Source organism: Canis lupus, chromosome 21 (assembly GCF_048164855.1).
Source record: "Canis lupus baileyi chromosome 21, mCanLup2.hap1, whole genome shotgun sequence".
In the NCBI taxonomy this organism is placed as follows: Eukaryota; Metazoa; Chordata; class Mammalia; order Carnivora; family Canidae; genus Canis; species Canis lupus.
This window is the reverse complement of record NC_132858.1, coordinates 21060295-21079393: the sequence shown is the minus strand read 5'-3', so window position 1 is coordinate 21079393 and position 19099 is coordinate 21060295. Positions and strand designations below refer to the sequence as shown.

Genomic DNA, 19099 nt, shown 5'->3' with positions numbered 1-19099 from the left:
AAATTGGAAGCAGAGTCCTAAGTGTGCAACAATAGGGGATTTGATAAATTGTAGTGTTTCAGTACAATGGAATATTATGGAACTCAGCATTACTAATGATGTAGAAGAATATGTACACATAATAATGATCTACTGTTGGGCACAAGAGATGATGACGTGGCATGTGCAGTATGGGCCAGTTTAAGAATGCATATACAGATACATAAATATCAGACTGGAATAATGCATATAACTGCTGTTGTTGGGTTGTTGGCTATTCCCCCACTTTGTTATGCATTTAAAAAATTTTTCCCCATTTTTGGAAAGTTACTTTCATCCCAAGAGAAAGAACACACTTTCAAAAAGCCTTGATAGTTGGTAGCCTCAGTTGATAATATCTTCTGGCAAACATTTTATTTTATACTGGTTGCCTGAGTTCTATCTTTATGCCCTGAGTGGTGTTATAGATTTCAGTATAAATGTACCCACCCTGGGGTGCCTGGGTGGTGAAGTCAGTTAAGTGTCTGACCCTCAGTTTCGGCTCAGGTTGAGATCTCAGGGTTGTGAGATCGAGCCCTGCCTCAGGCTTCATGATTAGCATGGAATCAGTTTAAGATTTTCTCTCCCTCTGACCCTACCCACTCTCTCAAGTAAAGTAAATAAATCTTAAAAAAAAAAAAGAAAGGAAGGAAGGAAGGAAGGAAGGAAGGAAGGAAGGAAGGAAGGAAGGAAGGAAGGAAGGAAGGAAGGAACTTGCTTTGGAAATACTTTGTGGAACAGAAGACCTCCATACAAATATACTTTAAATTTCCACTAGTCAAATTCAAAAGAGGCCTCATTTGTTTCTGTCAATGTCTGAAAAAGCCTTTTTAGTAAAGAGTCCTTTAAAAAAGTAAATAGATTTATGACAAGGACTTGGATTATCAGGGATGATTTATTTTCTAGGGAAAAAAATCGAATTTCCTTTTGAAACCAATTGCCAAAATTTAATGAAATTGCTTTTGTAAACCTGCAGTCAGGATTTCTGCACATTAGCCTTATCCTTTGTTGCTTTCTTCTTAAAGGTCTGCTCCAGGACAGCAATCACCAACTATGGCCTGCTGGGTCTCGAGGTTGCTTCCTAGGAATGTCCGTTCCTTGGGGACATCACCAAAGAACCAGAGAGTTGTGGATTGTCATCAACACCATGAGGACTATGGGTACTTCTTACCCATCCAGACGAGGTGGCAGGACAATGACCAGTATGGCCATGTGAACAATGCTGTGTATTACAGCTACTTCGACACTATTATCAACCACTACTTAATCAGGTAGGCTTGGCTTCTGAGCCCCATTTCCTCATGTCATTCCTCCAGCATGCCCTTAGTTGGGAGTACATGCAGGACATTATGGGAAGAGATTCCTTCCAGTTTCTTCTGCTAGTGCACTCTTTTGTTGAGCTGAGAGTCAGGTTATTCAAGAGGAGAACAGGTGGACTGACACGTGAGTGAGAAAGTGTCGCCCTGCTGTTCCTGCAGTCTCAGGTGTTCGTATATCTTGGTCCTTTGCACTAAATTGTCAGCAAATGTGCAGGCTTTGAATAGCAAATGAGCGTCTGTACAAAAAAAACACATATATTTAAACTTGAGCAGAAAATAACATCAGCCCTCGGGCCTTTTTGTGAGAAAAGCAGCTGCTTCCCCCAACATCAGGGAGAAGGAGAGAGTAAGGATATAAAGATGTCATAGCCTCTGAATGCAGTGTTGGCATGATTGCCTTCTGATGTATGTTTACAAGATGGTTCGTATGTATTTGGTTAATATAATTCTCTATATGAAAGATAGTGCTGTGAAAAAAAAAAGGACTGCGTCATATATAGATCTAAGTAAATCCTACCTCCACTCTGCATTAGCTGTGCAATTTTGATCGACCTATAATTCTTTTAAAAGATTTTGTTTATTTATTCATGAGAGACACAGAGAGAAAGAGGCAGAGACATAGGCAGAGGGAGAAGCAGGCTCCTCGCAGGGAGCCCAATGGTGGGACTCGATCCTGGACACTGGGATCACGTCCTGAGCCAAAGGCAGACAGACACTGAGCCACCCAGCTGTCCCTTGATCAACTTACATAACCATATTGAGTTTTCTATAAAAATAACTCACATCTGTTGAAAGTTTCTCTGTGTCTAGCACTGGGATGCATTTTATACAGACTTTTAAAAATTGGGATATAATTGACATATACCGTTATACTAGTTTCAGGCGTACAACATAATGATTTGATATTTGTACACACTATGACAACCACAATAAATCCAGTTACTATCCATCAGTATACAAAGCTACAAAACCTTGTTTCTTTTCTTGTGATGAAAAAATGTTAAGATTTACTCTTCTTGCAACTTTCAAATATGCAGGACAATACTATTGACTATAGTCACCCTGCTGTACATTACATCCCCATGACTTACTTCTTTTATGACTGGAAGCTTGTACCTCTTGACTCCCATTTCATTCACCCTCCAGCCCCTCTCCCCTGTGGCACCACTATTCTGTTCTCTGTATCTATAAGTCTCATTTATTTAGATTCCACATATAAATTAGTTCATAGGGTATTTGTCTTTCTCTGACTTAATTTCACTCATCATAATACCCTCAAGGTCCATCCTTGTTGTTGCAAATGGCTGAGTAATATTCCAGTGTGTGTGTGAGTGTGTGTGTGTGTGTGTGTGTGTGTGTGTGGACATACTTCATCTTCTTATCCATTCATCCATCAGTGTATACTTATGTTGTTTCCATGTCCTGGTTATCGTAAATAATACTGCAGTGAACAAAGAGATGCATATATCCTTTCAAATTAATGTTTTCACTTACTTTGGATAAATGCCCAGAGGTAGAATTGCTGGATCATATGGTATTTCTATTTTTAATTTTTTGAGGAACTTCCATACTGTTTTCTGTGGTGGCTACACCAATTTTAAATCCCCACCAACAGTGCACAAGGGTTCCCTTTTTTCCACACCCTTGCCAAAAATTGTTGTTCTTTGTCTTTTTGAAATACTCATTCTAACAGGTATGAGGTGATATCTCATTGTTGTTGTGGTTTGCATTTTTGCCTAATGTTGAGTGATATTGACCATCGTTTCATGTGTCGGCCACCTGTATGTTTTTTTTTGAAAAGTGTCTATTCAGATCCTCTCTACCCATTTTTTAATTGGATCGTTTGCTTTTTTCCTATTGATTTGTATGAGTTTTCAATATATTTTGATGTTAACCCCTCATCAGATATAGGATTTGCAAATATTTTGTCCCTTTGGGAATATTGCCTTTTAATTTTGTTGATGATTTTTGTGCTGTGCAGAATCCTTTTAGTTTGATGTAGTCCCACTTGTTTATTTTTGTTTTTGTTGCCTTTGTTTTTGGAGTCAGATCCAAAATATCACCAAGAGTGATGTCACGGAGTTTACCACCTATATTTTCTTCTAGGAGTTTTGTGGTTTCAGGTATTATGTTAAAATCCAATTCATTTTGAGTTAAATTTTGTGTATGGCATAAGATGGTGGTCTAGTTTCATCCTTTTGCATGTGGCTGTCCAGTTTTCCCAAAGCCATTTATTAAGGAGACTGCCCTTTTTTCACTGTATATTGTTGCCTCCTTTATTTTAAATTAATTGAAAAAATATGCATGGGTTTATTTTTGGACTGTGTATTCTATTCCATTGATCTATGTGTCTGTTTTTATACCACATCCAGACTTTTTATCACCAAAGCTTTGTAATATAGTTTGAAATCAGGGAGCATGATATATCCAGCTTTGCTATTCTTTCTCAAGATTGCTTTAGCTATATGGGGTCTTTTGTGGTTCCATACAAATGTTAGGATTGTTTGTTCTCTATCTCTGTGAAAAATGCCACTGGGATCTTGATAGGGATTGCATTGAAGCAATCTTATTCAGTCAGTGGCTAATGGGAGTTAATATATAAATACCCCAGCTTCCTCACCTCTTGGTTGAGGTAACTGTGACCCAACCCACTTTACACAGACTCTTGGCTTCTCCAGTGGGATTAAGCTCCAGTTCCTCAATTGGTAGCTTTTTTAAATTGAATTAAAATTTATATAACATGAAATCTATTATTTTAACCATTTCAAAGTGTACAAATTCAGTGGTTTTAGTGTATTCACTCGGTTGTACAACCATCACCACTGATTCCAGAACATTTCCATCACCCCAAAAAAGGAACCTCATACCTGTTAGTCACTCAGTTCCCCTCTCCTCCCTTCCTTTGGCACCTATGAATCTACTTTCTATCTCTGTAGATTTTCCAGTTCTGGACACGTCATTGTCCAGGATTGGCAAATGGAATTATACGGTATGTGGTCTTTTTTGTCTGTCTTCTTTCATTTAGCAAGATGTCTCCAAAGTTGATCCATATTGTAACCTCTATTATACTTCATTCCTTTCTGTGGATGGATAATGCTCAATTGTATGGCTATGCCACATTTTGTTTATTCACTCATTAGTTGATGGACATTTGGGTTGTTTCTACTTTTTGGCTTTTAAGAATAACACGGCTATGGATATTTGTGCACACGTTTTTATAAGGACATGTTTTCAATTCTTTTGGGCATATACCTAGAATGGAATTGCTGGGTCATATGGTAACTCTATGTTTAACTTACTGAGGAACTATCAAACTGATTTCCACAGTAGTTGTGCCATTTATATTCCCACCAGCAATGTATGAGCGTTTCATTTTCTCCACATTCTCGTCAACACTAGTGACTATATAGCTTTTTGATTCTAGCCATCCTGGTGTGTGGGAAGTGGTTATCTCATTTTGGTTCATAGATTATTTCCCTAATGACTACTGATGTTGAGCATCTTTTAATGTGCATTCTGGCCTTTGGGTATATCTTCTTTGGAGAAATATCTGTTCAGACCCCTTTTCTATTTTTTAATTGGATTATTTCTATTTTTATTGTTGAGTTTTAAGAGTTCGTCAAATATTCTGGCTATTAGGCCCTTATTGTATATGTAATTTACAAATGCTTTCTCCTGTTCTGTGGGTTTTTTCACTTTCACCAGTGTCCTTTGCTTTTAAAAACACACACACACACACACACACACACACACACAACACTCAGGGGGCTTGTTTTACTTAGAGTGGAAAATTATGCCAAGGACAAAATCAACACAAAGGAACAAATGACAAAAAGTAGCAGGAAAGAGACTCAGTTCAGTGCAGCTCCATGAGTCCAGCAGTTCTTTAGGTCATGGTTACATGTGGCCCACTGTAGGTGTCCATCTGTCCAATCTGTCTGTCCTCCCTAGATGGCAGAGTGGTACCTTTTCAAGTAGCAAATGCTTTATTGGTTACTTTCCCTTCCTGTCCCTTCCTCACTTCTACAGGAACACTTAATCTACAAATAGTACTTTATAGTTCTTGCTCACGTTGCAGATTTGCTGTTAGTGAATTGAAATTTCTTCTTCTTTCAAGAGGTTATGTACAGAACAGCTTTCACTTTGAGTGTTCCTTGTTCTCGCTTGGGTACTATGTGGTCCTGAATCTTCAAACTAATTTTACTTTGTGTGCACCTGTCAGTAATTCTTCTAGAAATAGCTTACACTTGCTTATCTAGGAATAATAAACTGTTTTTTTCAGCACTCATTGTAGCTTTTAGGAGAACGTGTGCTTTATAGTTTGAAATCCACAGCAGGTGGTAAAAACAGTATTTGTGGCTGTTTATAATTCCATGTCATTTGTCCCATAGGAATTTGACAGTGAATTTTCCAACTTACTCAGGACTATTCATTCTTTTAAAGGAAGGGTCAGCCTTGTTAGTTCTTTGGGTTGACTCTTGATCTCAGTGCAGTTGAGACCTAGTGGAGTGTCTAAGTCAGCCCGGGCTGCTGTAATATTATACCACAGACTAGGTGGTGTAAACAACAGATATTTATTTCTCACAGTTGCGGGGCTGAGAAGTCCAGATCAGGGTGTCAGCATGATTGAGTTCTGGTGAGGACCCTCTTCCTGGTTTGCGGACAGCTGCCTTCTTAGTGTGTCTTCACTTGGCTACAAGAGGAGGCTCAAGTCTCTTTCTCTTATGAGGACATTAATCTCATCATGGGGGCTCCACCCTCATGACCTCATCTAAACCTAATCTCATTGGGAGTTATGATTTCAAAATACGAATTTGGAGGGATATAGTCATATAGTCCATAACATCTCGTGTATGTGGCTTTTGAATATCTCTCTTATTTATGAATCTGGGATGTTGATGTACATACAGATAATGATGACGGAGTCCTTTATCCATTGAGGATTGTGTCTGTGTGGTCCTAATTTGTTTCAAACTGTTTCACACAAGACCAGTTTCTGCCAGTTTGGAGGGGGAGGAATAGGAATTAGCAGCATGTAAGGAAGAATTCCTGACAGAACAGAGTGTCCTTTCTCATGTAGGGGTCTCCACATATTACACATTTACTCCAAAATTGTGAAAATACCGTGGCCACCATGGCCTGGGACTTCCTAGTCATGACATACTTTTTCTAGGAGATCTGAGGATTATCTAATAGGTGGCTCACTGACTGTCAGAAGCCAAGCCAACACCACATAAAGGTGTGAGAACATGAGGAAGACCAGCTGAGGAGAGCCAACCTCGTCTCACCAGTGTGAGGTAATGTGAGGAGGGGCAGCTGGTCCAGCCAAAGCAATGCCAGCCTCACTGGCACACTCACCTCCTTTCACCTGGCTCTGTACAGATGGACAGTGCTGTACATGCATCGCGACATGGCCATCTAGAACATTCCATCTTTGAGGGGGATTTTCTGTAGGAGAGGGGACCAGGGAACTGTGGAGGGCATGATGGGGGAGGGTGAGAGAGACAGGGGAAGAGGCTGCAGCCTGCCCAAAGTTCCCATCACTTTGACACACCGAAGGGGTTAAGTCATTCTTGAACAGTTTATCGCTCATCAATTGTAATTAAATATGTTTATATTAAATTATGTTCTGTAATTAATGTAAAATCCTTTAGCCTGTGCTGTTATTAGAACCAGATGCTGAAGTACCAACAATATTTCAACATGACTGTGCTGCCTCGCCAGCTGTCTGACTGTAATTACTTTAATCTCAGCTTGTTATCTAATTATCACCTTTGTAAAGGGAAAAGTGCTCTCTAATGCTTACTGATTGTTTCAGAGGATGATGAGGAGCGGGGAACAGCTGTCAGAGATCGTGGGCCCTGCTTATCACAAGGAAGGAACTTATCCTGAAGCCTATTCAGGGCAAAACTGCTGGAAAAAAAAAAAAAAGAAAAAGACGTCCCGGGCGGGAGCTGGGGACTGGCCTAGAGAGGGGAGACAGTTGGTGCGGTGGTGAAGGGTGCGGCCCCGGTGGGTAAACTGTCAGGTGACACCTGCCTCTTCCAGGATGGCTGGAGGACAAGCTACTCACTCTGTGTGGCTCTGTTGCTTTGGCTGTAACGTGGAGACAGTCACAGTGCTCTAATGGACCTCAGAGGAAGGTTGCGAAGATTCAGGGAGATGGTGCACATGATGAAGCCCTCAGCCCAGTGCTTGACAAGATGCACATACTCAGTAAATGTTAACTGTTCTGCTTCCTTTTGGAAACAAAACAAAACAAAACAAAGCCCCTCACTGCTGGTTTTCTCCACTTCCATCTTAGCCTTTACAGCCAAATCCGAAACAATTGAAAATGGATGGGTACGTGCCAGCACCTTGGTATCATCAATTTGTTTTCCAAATTATGTTCAAGTTCGGTCCTTTTGGGACTGAAGCTTACCTTTGCATTGCTTTTTTCAGAAATGGTTCACCAAGTCAGCCAAGAGTAGAAGTAAGTATTGTCAGGGAAGTCTTGGAGCTCTTCTGTGGAATAAACTATTTTGGAGTCTCTTTCAGTACTTTGTGCATATGTTCACCAGTCAGCAGTTGACATGGTAAGGGTAGTTTATTCCAAAATGATCATTAAAGAATATTCCCTTAGGATGTTTAGTAGGCTTTTAATACCCTCCCCAGCCCCGTGCTTTACCTCTCAGGAGCTGTGGCGTCCATCAGAGGAGAGTTGGCACTGCTCCCCCTGCCCTGGCAATAGCATGTCCACCTCCCCCACTAGACTGTGAGCACCCTAGTCATTTATATATACCCAGTGCATTGTCTCGCCGGACACATATTTTGCCCTCCATGAGTATTCCCTGAAAGAGCACCACGAACCAACTTACTGTCCGACCAGCCAGGGTCACCGGGTTTTTTTCTTTCCCAGGAATGTGAAGAAACACCATCTCCTGGGGCTGTGCAGTAGGTCTGTCTCTCAGGTTTGTCCTTGCCCCCTGTTAGTGCCTTGTCCTCATGCAAGGAAACTGAAGCAGGCCTGTGGGGGAGACCTGTGAGAGCACCTGGTGGGGGCTGACCGTCCCGGTGAGGAGTCAATGTGTGTCTGGAGCAAGAGGCCACAGCTGGCCTACTCCGAGGCACACAACCTGAGGAGGACAAAGCAGTGGGTCTCTAAAGTCAGGAATGCCCAGCTGCAAAGCAGGCTGCTTTATGAACAGGGGCTCCCATCATTCATCAGAAGAGCATTAGCGTAAAGTCCCTTTGGTCAAAGGTATAAACCGGGCTCTGCAGTCACTCTTTGTTATAGTGTCTCTGTCTATTGAACGAAATATCCCCAAATGAGAGAAATAACCCAGCAACGATTTCCTGGAGGAAATCTCTGCCTGTAGTCTCATCTCCCATCACTTCCCTTGTGGTTCTTTTCTCTTGTGCAATAGGAAGCTACCTATGATTCCTTGCAAGCAGTTTGCTGAGGCTCAGCTGTGCCTTTGGTCCACATGATGCCTCTTCCTGGCATGCCCCTGCTCCTGTTCTTCTGCATCCTGTCTCTTCCCAGCTTTTGGTGACCATCCCACCACCACCTGTCGAGTAGACTATGTGCCCATCCTCTCTATTCCCATAGGGTCCTGGATTTTCTATATCAGAGATCCACAAATGTTTTGGTAAATAGCCAGATACTAAATATGTTAGGCTTGGTTGGCCATGGGTCTCTGTTGCATCTACTCAGCTCTGTAGTCGTTGTGGGAAAGCAGCCATAGGCAATATGTAAATGTGGCTGTGTTCCAATCAAACTTTATGGTAGCGCCCTACTTATTCTACTTGCTCAGTGCTCTTGGATTTTAATAGCTTGAGTCACTGCTCATAGATTGTTAATGTACCATTACTGAATTTTTCCTCTTGTAATGCCCTGTCACCCTAATCTGAACTCCTCAAGCTAGGAACTGTAGTGTCTTAGTCTTGATTTTCCCCCAAAAGCAGAGCTGAGACAAGATCCTGCCTACAAGATCCTATAGTTTGCTTTAGAAATTGATCCCAAGGAGCAAGAGTGGGGACCTAGGAGGTATAAACTAGAAGAAGGAAAGCCAGCCCAATGTTAATGTGCTGATCAGCAGTGTGGGCAACAGTGGCTGGGGGTCCCTGAAGAGCCATGTAGAACTGGCCTCAGAATTATCTGCCCACATGATAAAAATGGGGAGCACTTATCTCCTGGTTCCATCCCTCATTGGAAGAGTCTTGCCCTACATGGTGTTAGCTCCCTGATATTTCCAAGTCTGTGCATGTGTCAGAATTATCTAGCAGATTCCTACAACCTCACATGAGGTTGGGGGCAGAGACCTCCCCAGGGCATGATCTTAATCTCTGAGCTTCCTGGCACCCAAGAAAACAGGGGAACAAGATGAGCCACCTAATTCTCATTACCTGATAGAAGAAAACTTATTTCTTCTAGAGAAACAGGCTTTTTTTTTCTTCCTCTCAAATTAAATTCCAGAAGGGATTTAAAGGAGTTTCCCAAGCAGGCTTGAACAGTAAAAATCATCTGGATGCAAATAGCCTAGAAAGAGGGGTTTTATCTGGGGCTTGACCAGTGCTTGATGCAAGTGGGTGCTCAATGAATAAAAGAATAATGGGAAGTGTTTTCAGTAGCAGATTTTCATAAGAGGTGGCATCCTGCCTCTGATGACTGGTATAAAAGAGGGACTCTACTGGTAAGGTTTGGGACTGTCACTGAGGGTATGTTTGGGGGCTTGAGGAGTAGCCAGTAGGTCTTTTCAGCTGCCCTCCTTGCTGACCCTCACCAGCCTCTGCGGTTTCCACTTTCCCATGGTCTCTTTCCTTATTCCCCAACTTGGCTCCACAAGCAGACTCTACAGGTGTGGCTTCCTCATGGGGGCAGGTGAGAACAGTCTTCCTGGGGCCCTCAGCCGGCTCAGGGCTTCTCCCCTGGGGAGGCCTGAAGCTGCCCCAGGCAGGCAGGCATCCTAGGGGCTCAGTCATTTCTCCTGCTGAGTGGCATCTCCCAGACCCCAGACAAGGCCACACTCCCTCTTGAATACATTTGCATCTGAGGGCTTCTATTAACGGATGGATACTGTGTCAGTCTGAAGGCCTCAGTTAAAATACTATGATCTGTCTCCCTGAGCCCAAGGAAATCTCATTATAAATAAAGTAATCTCATTTGCGGGTGTGTTCTATAACCCACAGGCTCGGAAATGTACGGATACAGTATGCCTGGGAAGTAGGGCTGTCAGATTAATACATTGTGTGAAAATTGGGGCCGGAGGTCACCAGTCTCCTGATACACAAATCTCCCTCTGAGAATCTCATTTCATTCAGACTATCAGTTAGATTAAAAATACCCTAATTATCCCACTGAAATTAAATTACTTTATGTTAGGGTGATATAATGAACAACCATAAAGAGGATATATACAACCAATCATCTTATTAGTCACAGCAAGACCAGACCATACACTAAACGGACCTTGCTGGTTATTGTCAGCTAGTCTGTCGCACAAACAAGGGACGACGAAAGAAGAAAATGAGAGAGGTTAGCGCTGGTTCTGCTTCTGGCGGTTCGTGTGTTTTTCCCAGACAGGTGTGGGGTCCTCCTGTGTTCCTCCGCTGAGTTGCTAGGAGTTTCCCCATGAAGGTACCACCCTGGTCATTAATGAAAGAGCTATGAAGAGTCCGCTGCATTCTTGACCTTACTCACTGCCATGGTGGCGTGAGGCCTAGGGACTTAATGGATAGGACCAAGCATTCACTGCCCTTCGCTTTTTATCCCACAAACCTCCACAGTGTCTGTCAAGTGATGGGACTCTGTTGCCAAGAGAGCAACATGAGTTGTCCGCCACAGAAAGACTAACCTCTGTCTCTTGTATTTGTTGATAATGCTTGCTGCTATAGAGTCACGCCCAAATCTTAGTAATATAACATGATAAATGTTTACTTCTTGCTAAAATGACTAACACAGGTCAGCGTGTGTGTGTGTGTGTGTGTGTGTGTGTGTGTGCATATGTGTCCACACAGTCATTCAAGAACCCACCTTGTGGCTCTGCTCCCCTCTAGCTCAGAATTCACAGTAATGGGACTATCGACATTTTGGGGCTCACTAATTCCTTTTTACGGAGGGCTGTCTTGTGCATTGTAGGATGTTTAGCTGCATCCCAGGTCTCTCCCGCTAGGTCCCAGTAGGACATTCTCCCAGTGTGACAACCAAAAATGTCTCCAGACATTGCCAGATACACTTGGCGAGAGGGGCCAAATTTGTCCCCAGTTGAGAAGCATTACTCTAAGACAACAGAGCCTTCTGCGTTCCTCAGGGAGTCGGAAAGATATAGAAAGGAGGATTCTACAAGAGGTTTTTATAAGCCATGTCTGGACTTGGCATACATGACTTCCACCCACACTCTCGTAGGCAGAAATCACATGGCCTCACCTAAGTAAAAATGTCTAGAAGTGTCTAGAAGTGTGTCCAGGAGAAAAAGGAAATGGAGTTTGTTCAACATGAGGCACTTCCTGCCACACTGGCCTTCTTCAAGGACAAACCAAGGATACACAAGAACCTGGGATTTGGTATCTCCCTTTACTAGCACCCGAGGCTTTCATTCTGCTGGTTGCCACCCCGGGAACCCACTTAGGCCTGCCTTTTTATGTCTCTACCTTCTTTTGCTTCCCTATCAAAGCTCATCTGTCTTCCCTTCCATTATTTTTGCAGAGCCCTGATTTCTAACGAATTAAATAATCTAATCCAGGCTGAAGTGGTTAAAGGAAACTGATGGGCTCACGTAAAGCTCTTCTGAGGAGCATAATTATTAATTTTTAACAGAAACAGAGAGATATAGAAACAGAGAGATAAAGAGCCACCCCAGCAGATTGGGCAGAGAGGAAGGGGCTGAGCTGTGGGTGGATTATTTGTGCAACATGCTTATTAACAGGATAGTTATAAATAGAAAAAAATATTGACAATAGTTTAAAAGTTAATACCATTATCTTGGGTAGATCTTTTTATTAAATGATAAGCTAATAAGAAATAATCTACCAAAATGACCATGTTGTGGACTACGTGACTGTGTCCCTCCAAAATTCCTATGTCGCAGTCCTAACTCCCAATGAGATGGTATGAAGAGGCAGGGACTTTGGGAGGTAATTGGGTTTGGATGAGGTCATGAGAGTGGAGCCTTCATGATCCCCATAAAATTAGGAAGACAAAGAGAGCAGAGCTCACTCCTTTAGCCTTGTGAGGACATAGCAGTAGGGTGGCCACTGTAAACCAGGAAGAAAGCTCTCACCAGAACAAAATCTGCTAAAACCTGGATCTTGGACTTCAGGTCCCCCAGAAGTGTGAGAAGTAAATATCTGTTAAATCACCCAGTCAGTACAACACAATATTGTGTATTGTGGCAGCCCAAACTAAGACAGGGCACAATGTACTTTAACTCTTAAATAAAAAATTTCTACATGAGGTGAGCCTGTGTTCGGACAGTTTGGTCCTTTGGGGGACCAGCTCTCTTCCTCATCTCAGGTGTCCATGCACATAGATAGCAGCTGGAAGTTAAATTGTTTTTATTATTATCATTTTGAAGGGCACACAATTGAACTTCTCTCTTAGGCAGAGGATATGTAGACAGAGGTGGTTGGAAAGAGATCACCCGGTGGGTGCTGGTATCCCATTATTGGAGTCAGTACCTAACTGTTCTATTATTATATTACTTATCACCGTCAGTGCTTTTGTCTGTGTGTGTGGGCTGTTTTCCAGAGAGGTCTAGGGATACACTCTGATTTACCAACTTACTCCTAGGTGACATCACACCTTAAAAATTGTGCTACAAGGTAATGCTGCGGTGGAGAGTGTTTCGGGGTAGGAGACTGGTACCCTGAAATCCTGACTTGGCTGCGCCATTTCCCTTGTGATTGTGGGTGAGTCAGGTCTCAGCCGTGGCAGGTAAGGCTCTGAACACCCTGATGGGTTTTTGCCAGACAGTTCGTAGCCCTACCCCCACCTCCTAATGTGGCCTTCTCCATGCTGCAGCCAGAGAGCCACTTTCTACAGGTGTGATATTGTCTCTCCACCCACACTGCCACTTACAACTTCTCCATGGCATCCATTTGCATTTCAAATAAAGACAAAACTTCTTTACATGTCCTGCAAAACCCTGCAGGGTCTGGTCCCTTCTCAGGCTCCTCTGGTGCCATGCTCCTCCGTGCTCTCTAGGCTGAATGTATCCTAGCCTTTTCCCCAGGCCTCAGCACACTGCTGCCCAGGTAGGGCTGTGCACCTGCTGGGCTCTCTGCCTCAAGGGTTTTCCTGTCTCTCTTCTATTGGTTAACTTTTCTTTTTAGTTCTCAGCTGACAGGCCACTTCCCCGGGGACACCTTCCAGGCATGCTGACTAGGTCTGGTTCCCCTCTCCCAGGCTCTCTCGGTACCACCCACCACATAGCATTGTCAGAGTCGCAGTTTTTCATTTGTTGGAATAATGATTTGAAAGCAGCCTGTCTCCATCATTTGCTTGCAAGCACCATGAAAGTCGTGACTAATAGCTGTGCTCGTTGTTGTATCCCAGGGCTTGGCACATAGTAGGTGTGAATACATTTTTCTTGCATGAGTGCATTGAGGATTTGGGCTGTCTGGGAATATTAGTCAATCAGGCTTGATATGGGAATGCAACCTGTTTGATTCCCCTGCAAAACGGCTGACAATTTGGAAATCTCATTTTTATATTTTTGAGGGTTGCCCTGAAGAAAGCACAGTGAAAAAACAACAACAACAACAACAACAACAACAACAACAACAACAACGTCGTAGCATTCGTTAAATCTTTGTCACCTTGACTTAGTTGTTTCTACTGGAAATCTTAAAGAGCCTGGAAACCCCATAGTCTTCCAAAGCCTTTTTATTTAAGATGCATTTCCCCCGGGGCAGTGCTTATGCAACTGGCAACCCCAGGAGCCTGACTCTGGTGGAAAGCATGGTTTGTGGCTAGATAGCCTGGTTTGGGGCAGGAGAAGACTGCTAATCGTGTAGCAGTGACTCCGGCACTCCGAGCTCACTAATTCCCTGCCGGGGTTAAGGGATGAGGTGAGCAGCCCGAGACTGTGTAGATGTGAAAGTGGGAGGAAGGTTGGGCAGCCCCAAGAGAGCCTCAGCCTCTTATGATTCACGCCATGCAGCCACCTCTCAGCTCTGAACAGAGTGAGGTATGAAGTCATTTCCAAAGCAGCATCTATGAAATTCCATTACACGGTGCTTTTCAATTTAAGGGGAAAGACCTTTGCAGAAACTAATTTGCAGTTGCTTTAATCACGGAGCTCCGAGACAGCACACTTTCCCCATCGCTGCCGCTAAAAAGGCTCACACTGGTTTTGCAGATTGGGCTTCCCGCCCCCTACCCCCCACCCCCACCTCGGCTGGCTCCTGGATTCCTTCTGTGGTTGTTGTACATCCCGTAAGTTTTGCAATTTTTGAGACACAAAGGGAGTAATTATATTCAGTCCTCCTGGTGAATGTAAATGTTGTGGAATCAGAACCCATTTGAAAACACTCAGAATTAAATCAAAGCAAATGGAATCGCTCTAGGAAGGGGATCATCTTGGGGTTGTTTCTTCCCCCCTGACAGCCCCTCCTGCCTCCCAGTGCCTGTCTCTTGGATCCCCATGTTCTCTCTTTCACTGACACCACTGCGATTGTTGTGGAGACCTGGAGAAGGACGCCAGGGACTGTAGAAAGTGAAAGCGTTTGATGAGGAGTCAGGAAACCTGTGTCCTGTCTCGGTGCCCCTGGTCACCAGATTTAGTGCCTTAGGAGGTTCATTCAGCCTTTCTGGGGGTCTCATGTGCCAAATGAAGGCCCTCACACTTATCTTGAAGATCGCATGAGGTTTGGGGGAAGATTGAGTGACATAAAACCTGGGGAAGCATGTGAGTTCCCCCTAAAGGTAAGGGGGTGTTAGGGAGTTGGTGATACTGTTTTCCTAAGGGTGTTTATTAGAGGGTGGTTGCCTCAGTCCAAAGACTTCCTTTAAGGACCTCAAACTCCCCTACGTAGACTACGTAGGGGACTACATAGACTTTACAGCTGCCTGAAATTCTGCTGGGTTTGAAGCTTTGAGGCTCTTGGAATCTCCTGTGAAAATAGAAAGATTGAGGTTGGGGGGTGGGGTGGAATCCCACTAAGTGCCCCATTATAGGTTATCAGACATTTAGCAGGGATTTGTTTATCAGGCAGCCACTGACTTCTTGGGGAGAAGAATAAAGAGACCGATGTGTGGAAATAGGGGGGTTTTACAGGTTGGAAGTTTTGGGGGGGGTGTGGGGGGAAGTCGTGAATATCTTTATAATGCGGTGTTCTGGCTGACTTGTCAACACACACAAGGTACAATGACATAAGGTACAGGGTGCTAATACATCAGGTACTGGATTGAGTTTCCCTTAGTATTAGTCCTTCTTTTTGGCTATTAGCCACTAAACACACTTCATAGGGCTGCAGGGATCTCCTCCACACAACACACACATTACGGAGGCTGAAAATGCCAGATACTTGTTTTCCCAGACTCCTTTGCAGCTAGGACTCTGGCGAATGACCCAGGCTTTGGCAACGCATCTGCCCCAGGCTGTGAACTGGGAGCTGCTGATGTGTTGAGACGGGAACTGAGAGAGGGGTGTATCGATGGCAGCCACATCCTGCTTGAGGTGGCAATCATGACAGCGCTCTGGTGTTAACATCCAGCATGTGTCTGGGGACAGTGGCTGTGGCAGAGGTTTCTTCAAGGGACTCCCTCTGTGATATGATTTTGGGTGATATTCCTGGCAACATTGGCTTTAAACCTGTTTTTCAGCCCTTCGAGAGATCTGTGGGCTCTCCAGAATTCTTTTGATAAATCCCTTTTCATCCTAAAGTAGCCAGATTTCATTTCTGTGGGTCGCAATGCAAAATCCTGATTATAATGTGTATCTATGTCTTTGTCTGTATCTCTGTATAATATACTTAAATCTTCACAACTACCCTATGAGATTATGTATCTATTGCTTGCATTTTATGATAATAAAGTTGAAGTGCAGGGAAGGAGGGGTCAGGCAAAGATGAGTAGATATTTCAAAGTAGAACCAACCGTTGAACTCTGGCGTCTGGGCAAGATGAGCATGAGAGTGTGAGGAGGACCTCACAGCATTACTTGCTGAGAGGACCCAAGTGTGACCTGACTACACAGGTGCAAGAGGAAGGGGCACTGAGTATCCAAAGCCCTGGGCCAGCTCTGCTAATATACCTTAGCACCCTCTTCTCCACAGGGGGTGCATTCCAAGACCCTGTTGGATGCGTGAAACCTCGGATAGTACTGAAACTTAAATATACTGTGTTTTTTTCCTGTATATACAGACCTAGGATAAAGTATAATTTCTAAATTAGGCACACTCAGAGATTAACGACAACAACTAGAGCGCCTGGTGGCTCAGTCAGTTAAGCATCTGTCTTTGGCTTAGATTATGGTCCTGGGGTCCTGGGATTGAGCCCCTTGTCACGCTCTCCGCTCGGTGCAGGGCCTGCTTTTCCCTCTCCCTGCCACTCCACCTGCTTATGCTCTCTCTCTCTCTCTCTCTGTCAAATACATAAATAAAATAAAAACCCCAAATCCAATAACTAATAATAAAATGGAATGATTATAACAATAATCCATCATAGAAGTTATGTGAATGGGGTCTCTCTCTCTCTCTCTCTCAAAGTATCTTCTCGCTTTGGTAGCCTTCCCTTGTACTCACCCTTCTTCCTGTGATGATGTGTGATGATAAAAGGCCTGAGTGATGAGATGAAGTGAGGTGTGTGGCATCGGCATTATGATGTAGCCCTTCTGACCCCACGTCTGCTTCGGGGCCTGCGGTTGACCACAGGTAAGTGAAACCATGGAGAGTGACGCTGCGCATAAGGAGAGTACTGTATTTGAAGTTCTCTATAGATTACAGAGGGAGCCAGAGAAATCTGTTGGAACCACAAGAGCAGTAACAACAGTAATGATGATGATGGTGGTGTCTGGTTGCGAGGGAGTAAAGACCCTGATGATTCCATGGCACTTTCCACAGGTGCCATGAAGCAGCCAGTATTTTCTGTGTCCTCTCTGGCCCTATTTTGCAAGGGAACTCAACTGAGCCCTCTTACCGCAGGGGAGATTTCTGTCTCTTTAGTGCTCAGCTCCCGAGGCAAGATATAAGAGGCACCCATTCCCTGGCTGGTTTGCAGGGGTGCCCTGAGGGGAGACCTACTCTGATTTAAGGCACAGGCTGGCTTCCGGTTATTCTAGAAGACTTAAAAGAACTAATCCTTTAGCTTGGCTCATAGAAACAGTCCTCTTGTTTTTGAAGATTGTAGATTTGGTCAGAGTTCATGCTGCAGGGACTCCTCCCTCCCTGCCCAACCATAAAAACTCCCCCAAAAACTCTGGAATTAAACATGTCCTTAGTGGGTACCTGGGTGGCCCAGTGGTTCAGCGTCTGCCTTCGGCTCAGGTCCTGATCCTGGGGTCCCGGGATCCAGTCCCACATCGGGCTCCCTGCATGGAGCCTGCTTCTCCCTCTGCCTGTATCTTTGCTTCTCTCTCTGTGTCTCTCATGAATAAATAAAATCTTTTTTAAAAAATAAAAAGAAACACACCCTTGGTAAACTTGATGACTGTGTGGATCAAATATAACAAAGCAGTGTTAGTTATCAGAAAGCAGGTGACTTGCCAGTCCGAAACAGCAGCAGTGAGGAGCACTCCCTGTTCATCCGGGAGGGTGCGAATGATTGTACTTGCTCACGTGCTCCTGGAATTAAAACATTTATACATGAGCTTCTTCAATAAGGCCAGTTTAGGGAAGACTTTCATCTCAGGTTGTGTGTCAGGTTAAAATAACTGAGAAAACATACTTGTTTTTCCCTCACTTTGCATTAGAAATAGATTTGCATTCCGTATTAGAAGCAGATTTTCATTCCACATTAGAAATGGATTGTCACTCCACCATTGGCCCCTACAGTTTATTTTTAAAGGAAGGTCCCCTCGATGGCTCCATGTGAAAGCCTTCCGCTGAGCATGAGGCTGCTAGGAGGGCTCCCAGCGGCTGGCCCTGCAGGGGGTGTGGATCCTTGATCGCGCCACCTCCCCCTCTGCCGGTGACCAGGTGACCGTGTTTCTAAATCACAGAGAGTCTCTCATGTTCTGTCTCCCTTTCTGATATTTCCCACTCATTTTTCCTCCTTTCCCCTTTATTCCCTTTCACTTTTTTATATTCCCCAAATGAATGAGACCATATAATGTTTGTCCTTCTCCGAAAAAAAATGAGTGGGAAATATCAGAAAGGGAGACAGAACATGAGAGACTCGTAACTCTGGGAAACGAACTGGGGGGGGGGGGGGTGGAAGGGGAGGTGAGCGGGGGGTGGAGGTGACTGGGTGACGAGCACTGAGGGGGACACTTGATGGGATGAGCACTGGGTGTTATTCTATATGTTGGCAAATTGAACCCCAATAAAAAATAAATTTATATAAAAAATAAAAAATAAATCACAGAGAGATGTAAAGTCAAGGGTAAGGGGTGCATGAATAGAATGGTTTGAGGCATCCCTTTGGGAAGAACGCCTCGTGTGGCCAAGGAAAATGGGAAGAGGACAAAAAAAGAGTACACTGCAGTTATTTTCTGCTTCTGTAGCTCTTTTTCTTTTGCTATCGTTACTGGCAAGGGAAGTGTCCTGGCTGAAAAGTGGTGGAGGTTTTGCCTCTTTTCGGATACACCTTGTAAGCTTTGTAATTATGAAGAAGGAGTCTGA

General features: G+C 43.9%; 1 protein-coding gene and 1 long non-coding RNA gene across 3 annotated transcripts in view; one reads left to right on the top strand and one right to left on the bottom strand.

The window, feature by feature from the left end:
- Positions 1–19099, top strand: part of LOC140612843 (uncharacterized) — a 172265-nt gene that overhangs the window by 82881 nt on the left and 70285 nt on the right. For both annotated transcript variants that reach the window (XM_072791011.1, XM_072791010.1), the window contains one exon: positions 1044–1289. In XM_072791011.1, coding sequence (XP_072647112.1) covers positions 1072–1289 — 218 coding nt within the window. In that variant the 5' untranslated portion in view covers positions 1044–1071. The remainder of the gene's footprint in view (positions 1–1043; positions 1290–19099) is intronic.
- LOC140613475 (uncharacterized) lies at positions 14727–18054 on the bottom strand. The gene is made up of 3 exons (XR_012014487.1): positions 17765–18054; positions 17063–17216; positions 14727–15431 (listed from the first exon to the last, which is right to left on the bottom strand). It is a non-coding gene; the product is annotated as an uncharacterized lncRNA (long non-coding RNA).